The 20,333-nt window shown below is 51.2% G+C and overlaps 1 protein-coding gene across 2 annotated transcripts in view; it reads right to left on the reverse strand.

Moving 5' to 3' along the window:
- Window positions 1-9,981, reverse strand: part of LOC137424447 (heterogeneous nuclear ribonucleoprotein A/B) — a 67,799-nt gene extending 57,818 nt beyond the window's left edge. The window contains exon 1 of one of the 2 annotated variants that reach the window (XR_010983928.2): window positions 9,441-9,976. Coding sequence is in view for 1 of the 2 variants with exons in the window: in XM_068111915.2 (XP_067968016.1) it covers window positions 9,441-9,736 (296 nt within the window). In the remaining variant the exon portion in view is untranslated. Of the gene's footprint in view, window positions 1-9,440 lie in introns of both variants that reach the window. The other variant, XM_068111915.2, reaches the window with a different exon arrangement.
- Window positions 9,982-20,333: the final 10,352 nt, after the last annotated feature.

The following is a 20,333-nucleotide window of genomic DNA, read 5'->3' on the forward strand; positions in this document are numbered from 1 at the left end:
TGCACCGGATGGTGCTGACTGTGCATAATGGGGTGGTGCTTTTGGTGCTTGGACGGGGTGCTCTGCACATTATTAAAGGCCGTAGGGCCACAGGGCACTCGTGGGTTGGTGTATCGATGCTGGCATGCGTGCTCTCTCTATGCATAACATCTGCATGTGTTCCTCAAAGAACAGGTCCTGGATCGTAGTGTAAATATCAGTGTTGTATAAATGATGCTCCCTACCGGCTGTATGTTTAGTTTGAGGATGCTTTCCGCGATTCGGTTATCCTGTGGGTGTGTTTCTGTTAGGAGAAGGGTGCAACGTCGCAGGGGGACATATTTACTCATTTGTGAACATCTGTAAAACTGTCGCACTCAGGGTTGAGTTAATAGTAGAGGGAACTACATCTGAGTGCCACACTAACGTAGGTAAAAATTTATCGGGTCGGGCCGCCCCGAGGTAGAGAAGGGTGCAATGTTGCGGATATGGGATTTGCATCCATCCATATCCGCTTGTAAATATTCCCCTATTTCCTCAATACTTCCCAACTATCCCCAATCCCCCATTCCCTAGTCCCATTTTCTGTAAACAACACTCTGTAGACCCGACCTCCCCCTATTTCCCCCATTAAATGTCGTGCCCAGGTTCACCGCATCTCATGTAAGACAACTATAGGACATCTTGCTAGTTATTCTTAGTCTATGTCAGTTAAGGACTCGTTTCCATTAATTCTGACCCTTCGTTGCACCAGAATGTGATTGTATGGCACCGTTAGGAAGTTTAGGACCTCCCAATACCTCCCCGCAGCTCTTCCTCACGGTTCAGCAACAACAACAACAACAACGGCGGCGGCGTGCACAGGGAGTGCGCGTCCTCACTCCGGCTTGGTTGGTAGGGGGTGTTGGGAGGGCATGAGGCCTTCCCAGCGAGCCGCCATCGAACATGTGCTCGACGGGGTTACCAAATAGGGGCTCCCTGTCAGCTCCTCGTCAAGGGCGGGGCCCGGTAACCCCCGCACCCAATGGGAGCGGCGGACCGGTCCCATCTGGGGCGGAGCCAACCAGCCGAGGGCGTGTCACTCCCCGCTGAGCATGCGCAGGAAGAGGGAGGTGACGTCAGATGCGCGCTGAGCTTGGAGAAAGAAAGACGCCACCTCCGAGCGCTGTGAGGCCTCCCTGCATCTCTTGGACCGTGCTTGATCCTGTCCCCGAGCCAAGGTGCACCTTGTGCTATCGAACTACCTGTCCTTCCCTGCCATCAATCCCTGTGTAAGTCGGCCTTGTTCCGTTTGTCTGTGGTCTGTCTGGGTTAAGATAAGACTGTAATTAAGTGCCCATCTCTTCTGTGCTTTTACCTCACTCTACCTTGTAATCTACCCCTTTTCTCCACCACTAATTATACCCTCCTCCGGAGGTCTTGAGAACTGTACCCCTTGCGTCGTTTCATTTATTCCAGTCGTTGTGTCCTTTTCCATCATTGATTTAGCATAGCGCGATTTGGTCAACGTTTGGGTGGAATCGGGGTCTAGTCGGGGAATAACTGTTAGGTCGCGGTAATACACCACCGCTCGGTCGAAATAACATCTAACCGCGATCCGTAACAATATAAACAACAATGAAAAAAATTCATTTCTGATGTCGAGTACTTAAATTCCGACTTAGCTTCCATTTACCGGGATGAAATAAAATACACCGCCTACATGCAGATGATCGGCCACCGACGGGACCGGGTTATCTCATTACAGTTTGTATTGTCGTGTAATTTCTTGCTCAGAATGTCAGAGAGGGAGAAAATGTTTCTGCCCAGGCATATTCGAGTCCCGGTTGGAGTTTCATTATCATTTTGTGAGTTGTGATCGCCAAGGGGCTCGCTCCCCCCCCCCCCCCGTTCCCCTCCCCCGCCCGGCAATGCCGGGTACTTCTGCTAGTAAATTATAAAGCAGGCGGTGTAGTGATCACTCCCCCCCCCCCCCTCCTTATTTTGACTCTGTGACTAAAGTAAACGTAATCAACTTATCAGGCCTAAAGTGGAGATAAGATAACCAAAATACTTTCACATTCAAACCGTCAAACCAAACCCCGAGGGATTCTTACAATTTATAGATTTAGCGTTGCAATTAAACATAAACGTTCATCAAAAACTCATTTCATAAAACTACATAATGTATTGTACTTGTATTAATACATCGTGTGTTGAATAATCCGTTATAAACGTGTTTTTAATCTAAATAAACATCGTCCCTCCAATCACGGGGCTCGAGCGAGTCCCTCGATATTAATGTGCAAAAGACCATAGCAACCACATTCCGTAACTCGTCTCCAAGGACGGACACGTGACCGCAGCGTAAAGCGGAGCGAGGCGGAGTGATACAGCGGAAGGATTCAACGGTTTAAATGAAGCCGCGATGCGGCGGATTTTCATTGTGACCTTTATCCTGATTTCGTTACCTCCGCCACCAAAGGTAGATGGAGATTATGTTTTCACTCCTGTCTGTTTGTCCGTTTGTTTGTGAACACAATATCTCAAAAAGTTGTGGACGGATTCGGACGAAATTTTGTGGAGATGCAGCGTGTGTGACAAGGACGACATGATTAGATGTTGGTGAAGATCCGGATTCGGAATTCGGATTCGTTTGCAGTGCATTGTTTGTTGAGAAGGGGAAAATCCTGGAACAGTGAGTTTACTTTATCTATCATCGTTTGTGTCAGTTCAGCTGCACTTGCAAAAAATGATGCTTGTGCAGAAGCAGAGTAATGAAAGCAAGGCTCAATAAATGCCTCTATTATGGAAAATATCTGCAAGAAGTTGGAATTTTAACCGGGATTTTTTTACCGAGAAATTGCGTCAATCAATTTATCTCGGGACCGTCCCGAAACCGCCGGGATTTCATCCCGGTCTCGGCTCGGTTGACAGCCCTAATCATAGGAAATGTTTACGATACGCGCAGCGCACTTTAACGCGAAAAGATCGTAGTAATACCCAGCTTATTGGCTCTCTATGTGATGAACAGTTGCTTCTCTCCGTCCAAAATACTCTTACTGCGGACGATCTTACTCTGAACATGGCTGAAGTGAATGGTGCATATTTGTCCATTTTGAAGAGGTATAATGTAGAGATCAATCAGACAACCAACGACCGCAAGCATTTGAAAAAGCTCATTACTGAACGGCTTCCGAATATCCAGTTTGTCCAATCACTACGCAAAAATGAGCCCGACAACCTCGTTCTTTCACTGGCGGTTAGGAAGGCCATGCAACTGAGGTCTGCACAGCTGGATAACGACGACACAGTTGGCAACTTGAAGAACATGGCAAACATTCTAAGGGAAGAGATAATGCAGCATCGAAGCTGGTCGTTCAGGGGAATGTTTGAAGACTTTGCGAATCCTCCACTTCTCCAGTTCTTCCTCACTCATCTCCTATTTGGCCGTCATGTTCTCAAAGTTTCTGAAATGCGCAATGCACAAGTGAACAAAACTGTTGATGTTGCTTGCCAGTTTCTCGTCCAGAATACTCGAACCGATCGCCAGGTAAAGCATCAGCCAAAACAAAACGAAATCTTTCAGCAAACTGCCCAGACGCCCCTCTCAATAGGCTTGCCGCTCACCATTCATTCCAGAGTTCGTGACAAAAACCTCGTCAATAACCTATCAGAAGTTTACATTGGGAGCGACTACCAGAGGCTCCTTGATCTCGAAAAGCGCATAGAGCAAGGCGTTCTTCAGCGAATGAAGGAGGCTGGTGGATTTTGTCTGCCTGATTTCATCAAGAAGGGATTGAACATCTGGTTCGCTGTTGATAACATCGACCTCTTAGAAGACACACCGACTGGACAGAACACATTCCATGGCACAGTGATTGTGATCAACCAGCGAGCAGAAGATGGCGAGCCCATCAACCAACCACTTGTCATCCCAGAGAAACTTCTCGCACCGGCACCACTCGCGTTCGGTCAAGTACCTGCAAGAGCCAATCATTAAACCTAAACCAATTCGATTTGAGGTCTACCATCTAGAAAAGCGGAGGAGTAAGATTTCCAAAGACTTCACTCACACCTGGGCGCTTGCCAACTACTACGGTACTGATGACAGAGGTGGTGAAAAGCTAAATGACCAACGTGTGGAGAATATAGAGCAGCAAGAGACTGAAGAACTGCAAGGTCAGACCGCAGGTCAAAACCCCAGATATTCCGACGATCCTATTCTTTCAGTGACAAAACGAATCCTTAAAGGTAAGGAGTTAGCAAAGGAAGAGGTTATGCCAACATGGGGTGCTACTAAATCTCTTCTGTTATCACGCTCCTGTCAGAGTCTGAGCCCGACTAACACAGAAGTGATCGCTCCGCTATTCAGGACTTCTCCAACGGATTACTCGACCCTCTATACTGTTCTGATGTTGACTCAGGGCATATCTGCTTTTGTGGTTGGTCCTGAGAGAAGAACCCTCATAACGCTCGATCTAGATCTTTACAGCCGCGCCCTCAAGATTCAGCAGTCAGTGAATAACACCAACTGGATTCTCCGAGCGGGCGTTCTGCATATTGCGTTTGCTGCCCTGCACGCTCTTGGCAAAACAATCGACGGAAGTGGCATTGACACGTGTGCGATTGAAAGCGGCACATACACTTCTGCAGGTCTTCGTGGGGTCTATGGTGGCAAGGCATACAAGCGAGGAGTTGAGTACCACATCACGACTAGCCTGGCGATCATGATGATGAAGTTTGACGCCATTTTCTCCGATCATCCACCTGAACCACTTCGTGACCAATGCGTTGCTCTCAAGAAAGCTCTCCACGACCGTAGCCAAGACATGGTTGATATCTACAACGACATCCGGTCCTCGTACTCAGAAAATCCCCATGAGAAAGAAGATGACAACATCGGCAAGCTCGCTCAATTTCTCAACCAGTACCTCGAGCAAGTGGAAAGTCTTTTGCATCTCATAGGTGCCTGCCGTTCAGCTGACTGGGAAGGTTACTTGGCTGCCTTAGAGAACCTCATCAAGTATTTCTTCGCGCGCGCGATCTCCTGAATTATGCTCGCCTAATGCCAGTCCATCTTGCACAAATGAATGCTCTGGAAGAGGATGATCCAGTTACATGGGAGGCCCTGAAATCAGGAGACTTCGTTGTGGCAAAATCAGAAGTTCCCTTCACTCATCTTTTCACCGGCCAGGCCCCGGAGCAAGAGATCAAAGGGTTGAAGCGTCATGGCGGGATGGTTGGATTGAGCCAAGACGAAGCTGCCCTAGACCGACTTCTTACTACCACACCTCACCTCGCTCGTATAGTGAAGCAGTATCTCAACAGTTTCCCTCAAGCCTCTAAATCTACTGAGCGAAGTGAACATTACCAGATTTCGGGACAAGTTGCAGCGAGATCGAGAGAAAACGCTCTGAAGATCCATCACTCCATCGAGTTGCATTGCGCGGGCAATCCGTTTACAGTAAAGCCTGCTTTGAAGAGCCTGGTGTCTTCAGCCCTTGTTCCAGAAGATGCGAAAGACATATGGGCATTTACGAAATGTAAATGTAAATCAAGCTGCAAAGGCAGATGCAGTTGTTGGAAGAACGGTCTTCCATGCACTCCTCTATGTAAATGTTATGTCGATAACTGTGTAAATTTGGTCAGAAATGATATACATAGCGAAGACGTTGACGAATAATCCGTCCAGTAGTTTAGTTAGCATGATTCTCGGATGTGTTATCTTGAGAATTTAGAGGAATTGTGTTCCATTTCTTAACTACTTGTCGATAATTGTGTACATTTGGTAAGAAATGATATAGTTCGCGAAGATTTTGACGAATAATCCGTCCAGTAATTTTCGTTTAAAAGCTATTTAATTATCAAAATTATCTTGCACTAGGGCATGCCCGTACGTGGGTGCCCGTTCCTTGCCAAAAAAAAAAAAAAACGCTACCCGTACGCTCTACCCCGCCCGTACGCCCGTAAACAAAAAAAACAACGCTCTTCGCTTCCGCCCTTCGCTCTGACTGAATTGGGAGAAATAATGCGCATAAGAAATCGAGAAATTATTATTTTCTCCGGAAGAAATCGAATTACGAACCGTAATGGCGCACGCGCTCGCCTCGGCTCGCTCTCACATCGGCCACGCCTACGCAACGCGTTCTGTGATTGGCTGCCGGAAGTGCAGTCTTCACTGTCCGGAAGGTCGCAAATCGCAGTTACGATGAATCGCAAATTAGTTTTAATTAGTTTTAAAACATAGTTTAACGGCAACATAGTTTTCCAACGTGAAATAAATGAATACGCTCTCAAATGTGCCGTCCGAGGCAGAGTCTGTTCGCCACGTTCGGCACACGTGATAGCTCGCTGCTCTCTGATTGGTTGAATCGTTTTTTGGACATAGCTCGGTAACTACTTGTCCGATTAATATGAAACCTTGAAAAGGCACATCCTCGGGTCCCCAGCAATATACCTGGCAAGTTTAAAGTATATCGGACCCGTGGTTGTCGAGAAACAGCGGTCACAGACATACATACATATACATACATACATACATACATACATACATACATACATACACACAGAGATTACTGGAATTATAGATAGATGATTCTCGGATGTGTTATCTTGAGAATTTAGAGGACTTGTGTTACATTATTACATACTTGTGTAAACAAAAACATTTTGTGACATTAAACAAGCTAAACACACATAGTTCTGTATTTATATCATTTGTAAGACTTTTGCTATTTCGGTAAATATTTTCTAAATTTGACTAAGAATGGCTTTAAAACGTAGATTTATTTGTGACTGGCCAGTCTGATCGCAAAAATAACTGCTTCAGCCGTCTTCTCGTGCATGAAAACCCTCAGAGAGTGGTACTATATGACCAGGTTTTATCGCTACCTTCGAAATGACCTTGACCTTGGCATGGAACCTAACCAGAAGTCGGGGATCGCCACTTCCGGTCGCTTCGAAAGTATCATAAATGGATTTAGCGTCATCGAAAACCTCTCTAACGACCCCGAGATCGATAAAATCTCTCAGTTGTTAGGGGAGAAAGTCGCATGGTCAGTCCTGGGGGTCACTGGAAACAAAACACCCCTTAAACGGGGATCCAGGGGTCGGAAAATTTGAACCCCATTATTTTCGAATAAATTGACCTAAAATAAATCCAACAAAGCAAAAAAATCAATTTTAGCACGCAAATCGCACGGGAGCTGGTTTTCATGACACCTCATACCACACTAATAGTCACTTCAAGTGGCGGACGGATCCTCTGGGCTACCAGGCTTGCTAATCATCAAGCTTGCAGTGTTATATGCTTCTTAAAAAGGGTGGGGCTCTTGAAAAGATGAACCAGCACATCTAGGACGTTTGGGAGTGTCATGATACAAAAATATATATCTACCATATAAAACACAATGTGTGTGTGCGTGGACCCAGAATACCCCAAAAAATCCATGGACCCCAAACACCCAAAATACCCTGCAGACTGTTAAAGACACAAAATACCATGAAGACCCAGAAGACCCCAAGGACCCAGAAGACCCAAAAGACTGAAAAGACCAAAGAAATTGAAAAGACCCTGAAGTCCCAATGGACCCCAAAAACCCAAAAGACCATGAGGACCCAAAAGACCATGAGGATCCAAAAGACCCAAACAACCCCAAGGACCCAAAAGGCCCCAAGGACTCTGAAGACCCAATGGACCCCAAACACCTAAAAGACTGTTAAAGACCCAAAAGACCCTGAGGACCCCAACAATCCAAAAGACCCTGAAGACCAAATGTCTTCCAAAGACCCAAAATATCCCAAAGACCATGAAGACCCAATGGACCAGAAGACCAGACTGAAGAATAAATCCTGTTAACCACAAATTATAAATGCTGTTGTTAACCACCACCAATTATAAATCCTGTTAACCACCACAAATTATAAATCTGTTGTTAACCACCACCAATTATAAATCCTGTTGTGAACCACCACTAATTATAAATCCTGTTGTTAACCACCACTAATTATAAATCCTGTCAACCACCACAAATTATAAATCCTGTCAACCACCACAAATTATAAATCCTGTCAACCACCACAAATTATAAATCCTGTCAACCACCACAAATTATAAATCCTGTCAACCACCACAAATTATAAATCCTGTTAACCACCACCAATTATAAATCCTGTTAACCACCAGATTACAAATCCTGTTGTTAACCACAACTAATTATAAATCCTGTTAACCACCACCAATTATAAATCCTGTTAACCACCACCAATTATAAATCCTGTTAACCACCACAGATTATAAATCCTGTTGTTAACCACAACTAATGATAAATCCTGTTAACCACCACTAATTATAAATCCTGTTGTTAACCACCACTAATTATAAATCCTGTTGTGAACCACCACTAATTATAAATCCTGTTGTTAACGACCACTAATTATAAATCCTACTAACCACCACTAATCATAAATCCTGCTAACCACCACCAATTATAAATCCAGTTAACCACCACTAATTATAAATCCTGTTAACCACCACTAATAAATCCTGTTAACCACCACTAATAAATCCTGTTAACCACCACTAATTATAAATCCTGCTGTTAACCACCATTATAAATCCTGCTGTTAACCACCATTATAAATCCTGCTGTTAACCACCACCAATTATAAATCCAGTTAACCACCACTAATTATAAATCCTGTTAACCACCACTAATTATAAATCCTGTTAACCACCACTAATTATAAATCCTGTTAACCACCACTAATTATAAATCCTGTTGTTCACCACCAATTATAAATCCTGTTAACCACCACCAATTATAAATCCTGTTGTTAACCACCACCAATTATAAATCCTGTTGTTAACCACCACTAATTATAAATCCTGTTAACCACCACTAATTATAAATCCTGTTAACCACCACCAATTATAAATCCTGTTAACCACCACTAATTATAAATCCTGTTGTTCACCACCAATTATAAATCCTGTTAACCACCACCAATTATAAATCCTGTTGTTAACCACCACCAATTATAAATCCTGTTGTTAACCACCACTAATTATAAATCCTGTTGTTCACCACCAATTATAAATCCTGTTAACCACCACCAATTATAAATCCTGTTGTTAACCACCAATTATAAATCCTGTTGTTAACCACCACCAATTATAAATCCTGTTGTTAACCACCACCAATTATAAATCCTGTTGTTAACCACCACTAATTATAAATCCTGTTGTTAACCACCACCAATTATAAATCCTGTTGTTAACCACCACTATTAAAGGTAAGGACGGTGTCGGTTTCTTGTTATCGTGAACATTAACAGTTAACACATTAACCCTCCGCTTCCCCAAGACCATAAAGAAGATCCTTCCTTTGTCGAACAAGGCCGTGTTCACAAAAACCGCACGGACGGCCATTTATGTACATTCTGTGCAACCACACAAACACTTGCACCTCGTCTCTTACCCGTCATCATCCTCGCCCCTGCTCGCGTTGATCTTCGATCCGTCCAGAGCATCTTGCCCGCTCGGTTCTCCCGCGTTTTCGGATCCAGGCGCGGGCCCTCTCGGCACCATTCCGCCCTGACCAGGCCCGGCCGCAGGCGCCTGAGGTAAAGTACACGAGGCCTCAGATTGTTCGCTCAACTGATAATCTTCGGTGCTCATCTCGGTAAAGTCAAGGTGAGCAGCATGTCCCGACACCGCTCCACCATCTTGCGCCGCTCCGTAGGCGCCATTGCCTGCATAGCCGTATTCCGCCATTTTCCCACGTTCTTCTCTTCCCTTGTTCAAGGAGCTTTCTTGTTTCTATCTAAACCAACGAGGTTCTTAGCATCAAAAAGAAAAATTATATTAGCGAAACGTTTAACTCTAGACTTCCAAAATATTCTCTAAAACCACCGTGAAGCAAACGCCACGTGCTCAGACACGTTGCCAAAGAAGAGGGAAAAATCTTCTTCGTAATAATCTACTTCCGTTGACTGGACAGCCTCTTCTTCCTCTAACGCGCGATTTGTATTCCACTCCTGCACCACTTAATATTTCCCCCTTTTTCGTTTATCTGCATTTAATAACTTTGCAGACTTCAATACAAGTAATGACAACAACAGAGAAATGAAATTATGAAAAGGACGAAGGGAGCTATTTAATAAAGCATGACAAAATTCCACATACCTTGCCGCGAACGCCAATGCCATGGCCGATAAACACCACACATAGCAAAATATCGGATCAATCATCAATACAACGGGAAAGGCTTACAAAAGGCATCGGGCGACTTCTACAGAATGTCTCTCTCCTCGTTCAAGACACATCACTCGACTAGCCACCTGAGTCATTTATCCCCGGTTCGGATTGAGCAGCAGAAGGCCTACATGGATGCTTCCCATTGGCGCGTCAGCCCTGTGAGTGTGAAGTACTTCACGATCAGTGACTTGCCCGACCTCGACCCAATGCGTCGTCAATACATTTTGGAATTTTATTCAGGATACCAGAGGTCGCATTGTCAAACAACATTCGGAGCACTTTTTCATTCACATTGCCACTACACAACTACAAACTGGGCACTTGTAGGGGTTACCCCATTGGGACGTATTATCCACAGGCACGGGACCAGTGGGGCTATTGAATATTGATTGTATGGGCGTGGCGTGCGCTCGGCTGTCGGAGCCACGCCCCCTGAAGAGTGAGTTGAGTTGTGATATAAAAGACGAGCAAGGATACCCGTCTACGACGGGTGCAAATTGGAAAGATTCTTAAAATGCATTAATTAAAGGTGAACGCTCTGACTATATCCTACAATGCCTAAGATTGGGGGTATTGATATCAGACATTTTTCAGTAGTACTCGGGCACCTCGTGGTATTTGAGCGTCTTGGCAAAATCGTCATGATTGCAGAGGTCGAAGACAAGAAGGCAGTCAGCGTAGTGGCTGGTGGTGGACGCTCTGCCCTCTGTACGGCATTGTCCATATGGAAGTCGACTCGCTGGCCATTCTCGAGGTGGACAGCTAGGCCAATGACTGGAGGGAAATGCTCGGAAATTGGGTGCTCTAGAATCCTCCACCATGATGTGGTAGCTGTAGTACTGCAGCTGTGTGAGTTTTTGTCCATCTTTTCCAGTAGCAGTCCTGGCCACCAGGTGGATAGTGTAGCCATCCGTTCCATATGGGAACACTATGGGGTACTGTAGTGCATCATAAGATGCATGCAGCTCACTTATCCTTTTGAGTGCCCCATCGCGAAGTTTAAGGACAATATCTCTGGGTTCTGTTGGCTCATTGTCCATTAAGATGGCGATGTCTGGTGCAGACTGGGCGTTGTAGCGGCGTGCATGCTCACCACGTGGTCGCTTGTTTTCGCGGATGATTATCTGGCGCTCTTCCGAGTTATCTCCTTCTGCAAGCATATCTCTTGCAGTCTTCAGCTCACGGACCAGATGGTTATTCTCGTGGAACCACTTTGTGAGCATTTCAATGATGTGTGGTTTGAGGCCGCTGTGGTTCCTGGCAGTCAGCTCTTTGGCATGCGAGTCCAGGAAGTAGACCTATAAGAACTTTGGCTGACCTTCTTCAGGCGGGAGCAAGCTGCCAATGCGGTGGAACACTTGACCTTGGATACAGAAGCTCGGGTTCCAGCCCTGTACTTGAGCTTCCTTATGCCCGAAGCTCATCATCGCAAAACTGCCATTATACGTTCGAATGTTGTCAAGGAAGTGAGTTGAGGAGGAGAGCTGAGGAGACCTTCGCCAGAGAGAAGTTCCTTCAGGAAGGGAGGAAGGGCAGGGAAAGGCTCAAGGACGACTTTCCCATTGTTGCAGCACACACCTTTGGTCTCTCCTTCGAACTTGTAAGCAGAGCAGTGAGTGCAGACTTGGTCCATTCGGCCGATGTCTGCGTGAGTTGTTGGGTCAGCCGGGTCATGCGTGAATGCCTCCCTTTTGTTACTTGGTGTCCGGGCCCGAGCTCGTGCTTCTGCAGTGCGGTTGAAGGAGCTGGGGCTCCCACGTCGATCGGAAGAATGGACGCGACAAAAAGCTGGAATTCATCCGAGTTGCTTTAATCAAACCAAACACTCAGGCACTCTGAAAAGCCCGTTTATCGGGCAGCAATATATATACATATTGTTGCGGATATGGGATTTGCATCCATCCATATCCGCTTGTAAATATTCCCCTATTTCCTCAATACTTCCCAACTATCCCCAATCCCCCATTCCCTAGTCCCATTTTCTGTAAACAACACTCTGTAGACCCGACCTCCCCCTATTTCCCCCCATTAAATGTCGCATCCAGGTCCACCGCATCTCACGTAGACAACTATAGGACATCTTGCTAGTTATTCTTAGTCTATGTCAGTTAAGGATTCGTTTCCATTAATTCTGACCCTTCGTTGCACCAGAATGTGATTGTATGGCACCGTTAGGAAGTTTAGGACCTCCCAATACCTCCCCGCAGCTCTTCCTCACGGTTCAGCAACAACAACAACAACAACAGCAACGGCGGCGGCGTGCACAGGGAGTGCGCGTCCTCACTCCGGCTTGGTTGGTAGGGGGTGTTGGGAGGGCATGAGGCCTTCCCAGCGAGCCGCCATCGAACATGTGCTCGACGGGGTTACCAAATAGGGGCTCCCTGTCAGCTCCTCGTCAAGGGCGGAGCCCGGTAACCCCCGCACCCAATGGGAGCGGCGGACCGGTCCCATCTGGGGCGGAGCCAACCAGCCGAGGGCGTGTCACTCCCCGCTGAGCATGCGCAGGAAGAGGGAGGTGACGTCAGATGCGCGCTGAGCTTGGAGAAAGAAAGACGCCACCTCCGAGCGCTGTGAGGCCTCCCTGCATCTCTTGGACCGTGCTTGATCCTGTCCGCGAGCCAAGGTGCACCTTGTGCTATCGAACTACCTGTCCTTCCCTGCCATCAATCCCTGTGTAAGTCGGCCTTGTGCCGTTTGTCTGTGGTCTGTCTGGGATAAGATAAGACTGTAACTAAGTGCCTATCTCTTCTGTGCCTTTACCTCACTACCTTGTAATCTACCCCTTTTCTCCCCCACTGTAATTATATCCTCCTCCGGAGGTCTTGAGAACTGTACCCCTTGCGTCGTTTCATCTATCCCAGTCGTTGTGTCCTTTCCAATCATTGATTTAGCGTAGCGCGATTTGGCCAACGTTCGGGTGGAATCGGGTGAGTTGGGGAAGAGTCGGGGAATAACTGTTAGGTCACGGTAATACACCACCGCTCGGTCGAAATAACATCTAACCGCGATCAGTAACAATATTATCCCGGAGCGTTTGCCCAGGAAAGGCGAGAGGGGGCGTGGCCCAGCGTCCTGGCTGCGGCCTGGCAAGTTGAGGGCGAGCCTGCCCGGGCGTCCTGGACGAGCCCGGCATGGTGATCGCTCCGCGTCCTTGATAGGTGCAAGGCGATTGTGAAAACCCAGCGGTAGCCGCTACACACGTCCCCCCAGAATCGACTTGCACCGGCAGGGTCAATTTGAGGAGGGTCCTGATGACCCGGCCGAAGCGACCCCTGGCAGGTCGTGGGAGGGGGTCCGGTGTGGTGGTGGGCGGTCGAGTGGGGGGCACCGTGGACGGGGGGCGGCCTCGCCGCGGCGGAAGGGCCACCCGTGGTGGGTGGTCGACGTCCACGTGCGCCGGCTTGAGGCGGTCCACCGCAATCCGGTCCGACCTGCCGCCGATGTCGATGACGAACGACTTGTCGTCCCGTCGCAGCACCCGGAAGGGCCCGTCGTACGGCGGCCGGAGTGGCCCCCGATGTGCGTCGTGACGCACAAAAACATACTCCGCTGTGCGAAGTGCTGGGGGGACGTAGGACTGGGGGTCACCGTGGTGGGATGTTGGCACGGGGGCAAACCGTCGGGCGGCCTCCTGGAGGTCCGAGCGCTGGTGAGCTGCGGACCAGGGACTGGTAGCGTCGGGCACGAATTCGCCCGGGACGCGTAGCGCCTGGCCAGAGACAAGCTCGGCGGTGGATGCCTGGAGGTCCTCCTTGGGGGCCGTGCGGAGGCCCAAAAGGACCCACGGCAGCCGGTCGGCCCAACCGCCGTCTTGAAGGCCGGCCATGAGCGCGGCCTTCATGGAGCGGTGGAATCGCTCGCACAACCCGTTTGCTTGGGGGTGGTAGGCCGTAGTACGGTGGAGCTTGACCCCCAGGTTGCGGGCGACCGCGCCCCACAGCTCGGAGGTGAACTGTGGTCCGCGGTCTGACGAGATGTCCGCCAGTGCGCCGAAGCGGGCGACCCAGGTGGCGATGAAAGCCTGCGCCACGTCGGCGGTGGTGGTGGAGACGAGGGGAACGGCCTCCGGCCACCTGGTGGTCCTGTCCACCATGGTGAGCAGGTGTGTGAACCCCCGTGACGGGGGGAGGGGGCCCACCAGATCCACGTTGACGTGGTCGAAACGTCGTTCGGGCACGGTGAAAGGTGCCAGCGGGGCCTGGGTGTGTCGGTGGACCTTGGCCCGTTGGCAGGCCGTGCAGGTGCTGGTCCAATCGCGGACGTCCCGACGAAGGCCGTGCCAGAAGAATCGCGCCGACACCAGCTTCTGGGAAGCTTTCCGGCCCGGGTGGGAAAGGCCGTGGAGGGAGGCGAAGATGCGGCGTTGCCAGGTGACGGGCACGATGGGGCGAGGCTGGCCTTGGGAGACGTCGCAGAGCAGGACAGTGTCCGCGAAGGGGATGTCGGCCAGGCGGAGGCCCGTGTCCGCCGCCCGGAGGGCTTGCACCGTGGTGTCGGTGGTTTGGTCCGCCGCCATAAGCGCAAAGTCCACGCCCAGGTGGACCGCGTTCGCGCTGGCCCGGGAAAGACAGTCGGCCACGGCGTTGTTTTTGCCGGCGACGTGCCGGATGTCCGTGGTAAACTCCGACACGGCGGAGAGGTGGCGCTGTTGGCGGGCCGACCACGGCTCCGTGACCTTGGCCATGGCGTAAACCAACGGCTTGTGGTCGACGAACGCCGTGAAAGGTCGGCCCTCCAGGAGGTGGCGGAAATGGCGGACGGCCAGGTGTAGACCGAGGAGCTCCCGGTCAAACGTGCTGTATTTGAGCTCGTTCGGCCGGAGCTGCCGGCTGAAAAAAGCGAGTGGCTGCCAAACCCCGTTCACCCATTGCTCATGTACGGCGCCCACCGCGTAGTCGGAGGCATCCGTGGTGAGGGCGATGGGAGCGTTGAGCATCGGGTGAGCGAGCAGTGTTGCGTCGGCGAGGGCCCGCTTTGAGCTTTGGAAGGCCGCATCCATTGCTGCGGACCAGGCGATGTCGTGCTTGGCCGGCTTGCCCCAGAGGGCTTCGTAGAGGGGCCGCATGAGTTGAGCAGCGCGGTGCACGAAGCGGTGATAAAAATTCACCATTCCCAGGAATTCCTGCAGGGCCTTTATGGTGCGGGGACGCGGGAACGTGGTGATGGCCTCGACCTTGGTTGGCAGCGGCACGGCCCCGTTCTTGGTGATGTGGTGGCCCAAAAAATCAACGGCCGTCGTGCCGAAGTGGCATTTGGCCGGGTTCACGATGAGGCCGTGCTCGCTGAGGCGCCCGAACAGTGTTCGGAGGTGGAGGAGGTGCTCGGCCCGGGACATGCTGGCGACGAGGATGTCGTCCAGGTAAACGAAAAGGAACGGCAGGTCACGCAGCACGCCGTCCATCAAGCGCTGGAACGCCTGAGCCGCGTTCTTGAGACCAAACGGCATCCGCAAGAATTCGAATAAGCCGAACGGCGTGATGACTGCCGTTTTAGGGACGTCGGCCGCCCTGACAGGTACCTGGTGATATCCCCGTATGAGATCAATTTTCGAAAAAATGACCCGTCCCGCCAGATGGGCGGAGAAGTCTTGGATATGCGGGATCTGGTACCTGTTGGGGGTGGTAGCGTCATTGAGACGGCGGTAGTCACCACACGGGCGCCATCCACCCCCCGGCTTTGGCACGATGTGCAGTGGCGAGGCCCACGCGCTATCGGAGCGCCGCACGATGCCGAGGTGCTCCAACGCGTCGAATTCGGCCTTCGCCACGGCGAGCTTGGCTGGGTCGAGGCGGCGGGCCCTGGCGTAGACCGGCGGGCCCGTGGTTGGTATGTGGTGCTCGATCCCATGCCGTACTGCGACGGCCGAAAATGTCGGCCGCGTGAGGGCCGGGAACTCCGTGAGCAGGCGAGCAAACTCGTTCGCCACCGGGACGGCGCATGCCAGCTCGGTCGGCGCGGAGCTGCTCAATGTGCATACCAGGGAGCTGAAGGTTTCGGCGTTGATTAAACGACGCCGTTGGACGTCCACCAGCAGTCCGTGTGCGCAGAGGAAGTCGGCGCCTAGCAGAGCCATGGGCACGTTTGCGGTTACAAACGTCCAAGCAAAGCGTTGGCCGCCGAAGCAGAGGGTGACGTTGCGTGGGCCGAAGGTGCGGATGGTCGATCCGTTGGCCGCAACCAAGGAGGGGCCGCAAACCGCGGATTGCCTGTCCTGGTCAGAGGCGGGTATGACGCTCAGTTGGGCGCCGGTGTCGCACAGGAAGCGCCGTCCGGACGCTTTATCCGTGATGAACAGTAAGTTGCCCGTGTGGCCGGCGCTCATGGCTGGTGATGAACGCCGGCCCGGCCGTTTCCCGGCCTGCCGAAGGTGCACGGGGGTCGGCATGTCCGGGCCTTCTGTCCGAACCTGGCATGATAGTAACACCACGCTTGGTCAGGTGGAGGCCCCGGTCGTCGTGCTGGAGGTGGTCGGCTCGGTGTAGCGGCCGCCAATTGCGTCGGCAGTTCGGTCGTCGACCGTGCCGGGTGCTCGGGCGCCATGGGTGTTGCGTCGGACGGCGGTGGGTCCCATGTCGCCGCTGCGATGCGCTGTCCTGCGGCGGAGATCTTGTCGGCTTCTCTGGCAAGGGCCCAGGGATCTGTGATCGTCGTGCTTGCCAGGGCGAGGCGTACCGGGTTAGGCAGCTGACGGAGGAACAGCTCCCGGAACAGGAATGCCGGAGAGTGCTCGCCGAGCAGTGAAAGCATGTAGTCCATTCGCTCGGAAGGGCGCGTGTCGCCGAGCTCGGGCAGGTCGAGCAGGCGCCGTGCGCGTTCCGCCGATGGGAGGGCGAAAGCGTCGAGGAGAAGCTTCTTAATCGCGCCGTATTTGTCAGCGGCTGGCGGGCTCTCGAGGAGGCTCAGGGCGCGGGCCGCGGTGGCCGAACCGAGCGCTGTTACCACATGGTGGAAGCGGGTGTCGTCGGCCGTGATGCCTCGCAGGGCGAACAGGGAATCCGCCTGTGCGAACCAAACCGCCGCATGAGCCTCCCAGAAGGTAGGCAGTTTAAGGTCGACTGCCGTGTCCATGTCGGTAGGTCACCAATGAAGGAGCTGGGGCTCCCACGTCGATCGGAAGAATGGACGCGACAAAAAGCTGGAATTCATCCGAGTTGCTTTAATCAAACCAAACACTCAGGCACTCTGAAAAGCCCGTTTATCGGGCAGCAATATATATACATATTATCCCGGAGCGTTTGCCCAGGAAAGGCGAGAGGGGGCGTGGCCCAGCGTCCTGGCTGCGGCCTGGCAAGTTGAGGGCGAGCCTGCCCGGGCATGCCCGGGCGTCCCGACCGAGGCCTGGCAAGTTGAGCGCGGGCCTGCCCGGGCGTCCTGGACGAGCCCGGCATGGTGATCGCTCCGCGTCCTTGATAGGTGCAAGGCGATTGTGAAAACCCAGCGGTAGCCGCTACACGGTGATGGTTTGCCTCGTGTCTTGCATCACACTCTTCCTCAGTCGCGTTTACTCGCAGTTGTTGTTGCCGATGAGCCTGCTCATTGAGCCTGGTTGTTCGCTCCTCTTCGGTCACCTGTTGTCTCTCAGTCTGTTTTCGCTTAGCTGCAGCTGTCGTCGGACGAATGCAGCTCTTCCTTTTTTGGGGCATTTCGGAGATTTTGATCAGAAACTGCGTTGAATTAGGCCTGGGTCATCTAAAAGCAGAAAATCGAAAATCCTCATGAAAAAGAGGAAAATAGAAAATCATGATGTGGAATTTAATTGAGAAACTGCGTCATGTAAAATCAAAGAATCCAGAATCAGAAAAAGCGATCAGAAACTGCGTGGAAGTCGGAAGTCGGAAGTCGGAAGTCATTGTCATCAATTGAATGTCGCATTTATTTTTTATTCCCTGTCAAATGGCATTGGTCCCGCATTCCAAACCTGGAAGTCAGAAGTCATTGTCGTCAAATAAATGTAGCATGTGTTTCACTCTCTGTCACATGCCGTTGGTCCCATGTCAATCGGATGAAGTTGAAAAATTAACGTTATGAAATACGCTGATGACGTCATAATTTTAAAACCCGAAGGTTTTTTTTTAACATTTAAGGTGTGCTGTAGTTTCTCTGGGACGTACTGATTCCGAATATGAAGTTGAAAAATTAACGTTCCGAAATTCGCTGATGACGTCATAATTTTAAAACCCGACGTTTTTTAAAATTTTAAGGTGTGCTGTAGTTGCTCTGAGACGTACTGATTCCGAATATGCCTTTGGTTTTGCTCTGCGATGAGTAGTTCTCGAGTTATAATAGGACAAACAAACAAACATACTTTACTGCTTTATATATATAGATGCGTGAGTTCCGGTATGTGTTAGTTCTGTTGGAATAAAGGAGCTTTGATCAAGCTACAAAGCGGCTCGCCCTCTCGTTATCCGACACTCCTACATTGGTGACCCCGTCTTGCTCCCAAACGTTTTCGGGGCTTCAAACGAACATGGCGACAAGCGCAGTTTCGATCAAACTGCCGGAGTTTTGGGAACGACAAGCGGCCGTTTGGTTCGCACAAGCTGAGGCCCAGTTCGCCATTCGGAGCATTTCTGTGGACGACACGAAGTATTATTATGTCGTGTCTGCGCTCAGCTCCTCCACTGCGACCAGAGTGGGGAGCCTTCTCCGGGATCCTCCGAAGGGACGCAAGTACGAGATGCTAAAGGCGCTGCTGCTCGTAACCTTCGAGCTCACTGAGGCCGAGCGCGCCCACGAACTACTTTCTCTACCCGGGCTGGGCGACTCCAAGCCATCGGAGCTAATGGACCACATGTTGTCTCTACTGGGCAGCCACCGACCATGTTTCCTCTTCAAAGAACTGTTCCTGCAACAGCTGCCAGGTCAGGTACAGACAGCCCTGGCCAACTCGTCTGTTAAGGATTTCCGCGTCCTGGACAGGGAAGCAGACAAGTATTTCTCCACCAGCCAGCAATGTAGTGCGACCGCATGGGACCCCGGCCCCATCGATCCTGCACCGCTGGCGGACACCGGTGCGGCCGCCATTACGGCCCAGAGGTGGAAGGCCCCAGGCTTGTGCTTTTACCACGCAAGGTTTGGGCCCAAGGCCGAGGCATGCCAACCACCCTGCACCTTCAGCGAGTTGGGAAACGGGATGGCTGGCGCTCGTTAACTGCCATGAGCGTCGGCCATTTGGGCAGTTTGTTGTTCATTTCGGACACCGACTCCGGACGTCGTTTCCTCTGCGACACAGGGGCCCAGGTGAGCGTTCTATCTGTCGGCGTTGGACCGGGAGGCCGGGAGTCACGGCCCTGCCCTGGAAGCCGTCAACGGCAGTGCTATTCAGACTTTTGGCAAACGCACCATGGCACTGTGCTTGGGCGGGCAGCGGTTTACATGGGATTTTGTCACGGCGAAGGTGTCCACCCCCTTGCTGGGCGCTGATTTCCTCTCGCCAACGGCCTATTCGTGGATGTTAAAAATCGGCGGCTCATTAATGCAGAGACATTCAGTTCTCTTCTATGCTCGCTGAGCGGCTCTGCCGTGACGAGGCTGGCATGCACCCTCTCGACCTCTGATGAGTTTGCCCGCCTCCTCGCCGAGTTCCCGGCCCTTACACGGCCCACCTTTTCAGCCGTTGCCGTCAAGCACGGGGTGGAGCATCACATTCTGACCACCGGCCCGCCTGTCTACACCCGGGATTGACGCCTCGATCCGGGGAAACTCGCTATCGCAAAGGCGGAGTTCGACACGTTGGAGCGTCTTGGCATCTTGCGACGGTCCGACAGCCCGTGGGCCTCTCCTCTCCACATTGCGCAGAAGCCGGGTGGCGGATGGCGCCTGTGCGGGGATTATCGCCGCCTCAACGACGCCACTACCCTGACCATTACCCAATCCCGCACATCCAGGATTTTTCTGCCCGCTTGGCCAGTAAAGTTTTTTTTTCTTCTAAGGTTGACCTCGTTCGTGGTTACCACCAGGTCCCCGTCTGGCCGCAGGACGTTCCTAAGACCGTGGTGATTACACCGTTCGGGCTTTTTGAATTCCTCCGTATGCCTTTTGGGCTCAAGAACGCGGCCAGGGCTTTCCAGCACCTGATGGACAGCATGTTGCAGGATTTGCTGTTTCTGTT

This window comes from Myxine glutinosa, chromosome 4, assembly GCF_964187855.1.
Source record: "Myxine glutinosa chromosome 4, kmMyxGlut1.1, whole genome shotgun sequence".
In the NCBI taxonomy this organism is placed as follows: domain Eukaryota; kingdom Metazoa; phylum Chordata; class Myxini; order Myxiniformes; family Myxinidae; genus Myxine; species Myxine glutinosa.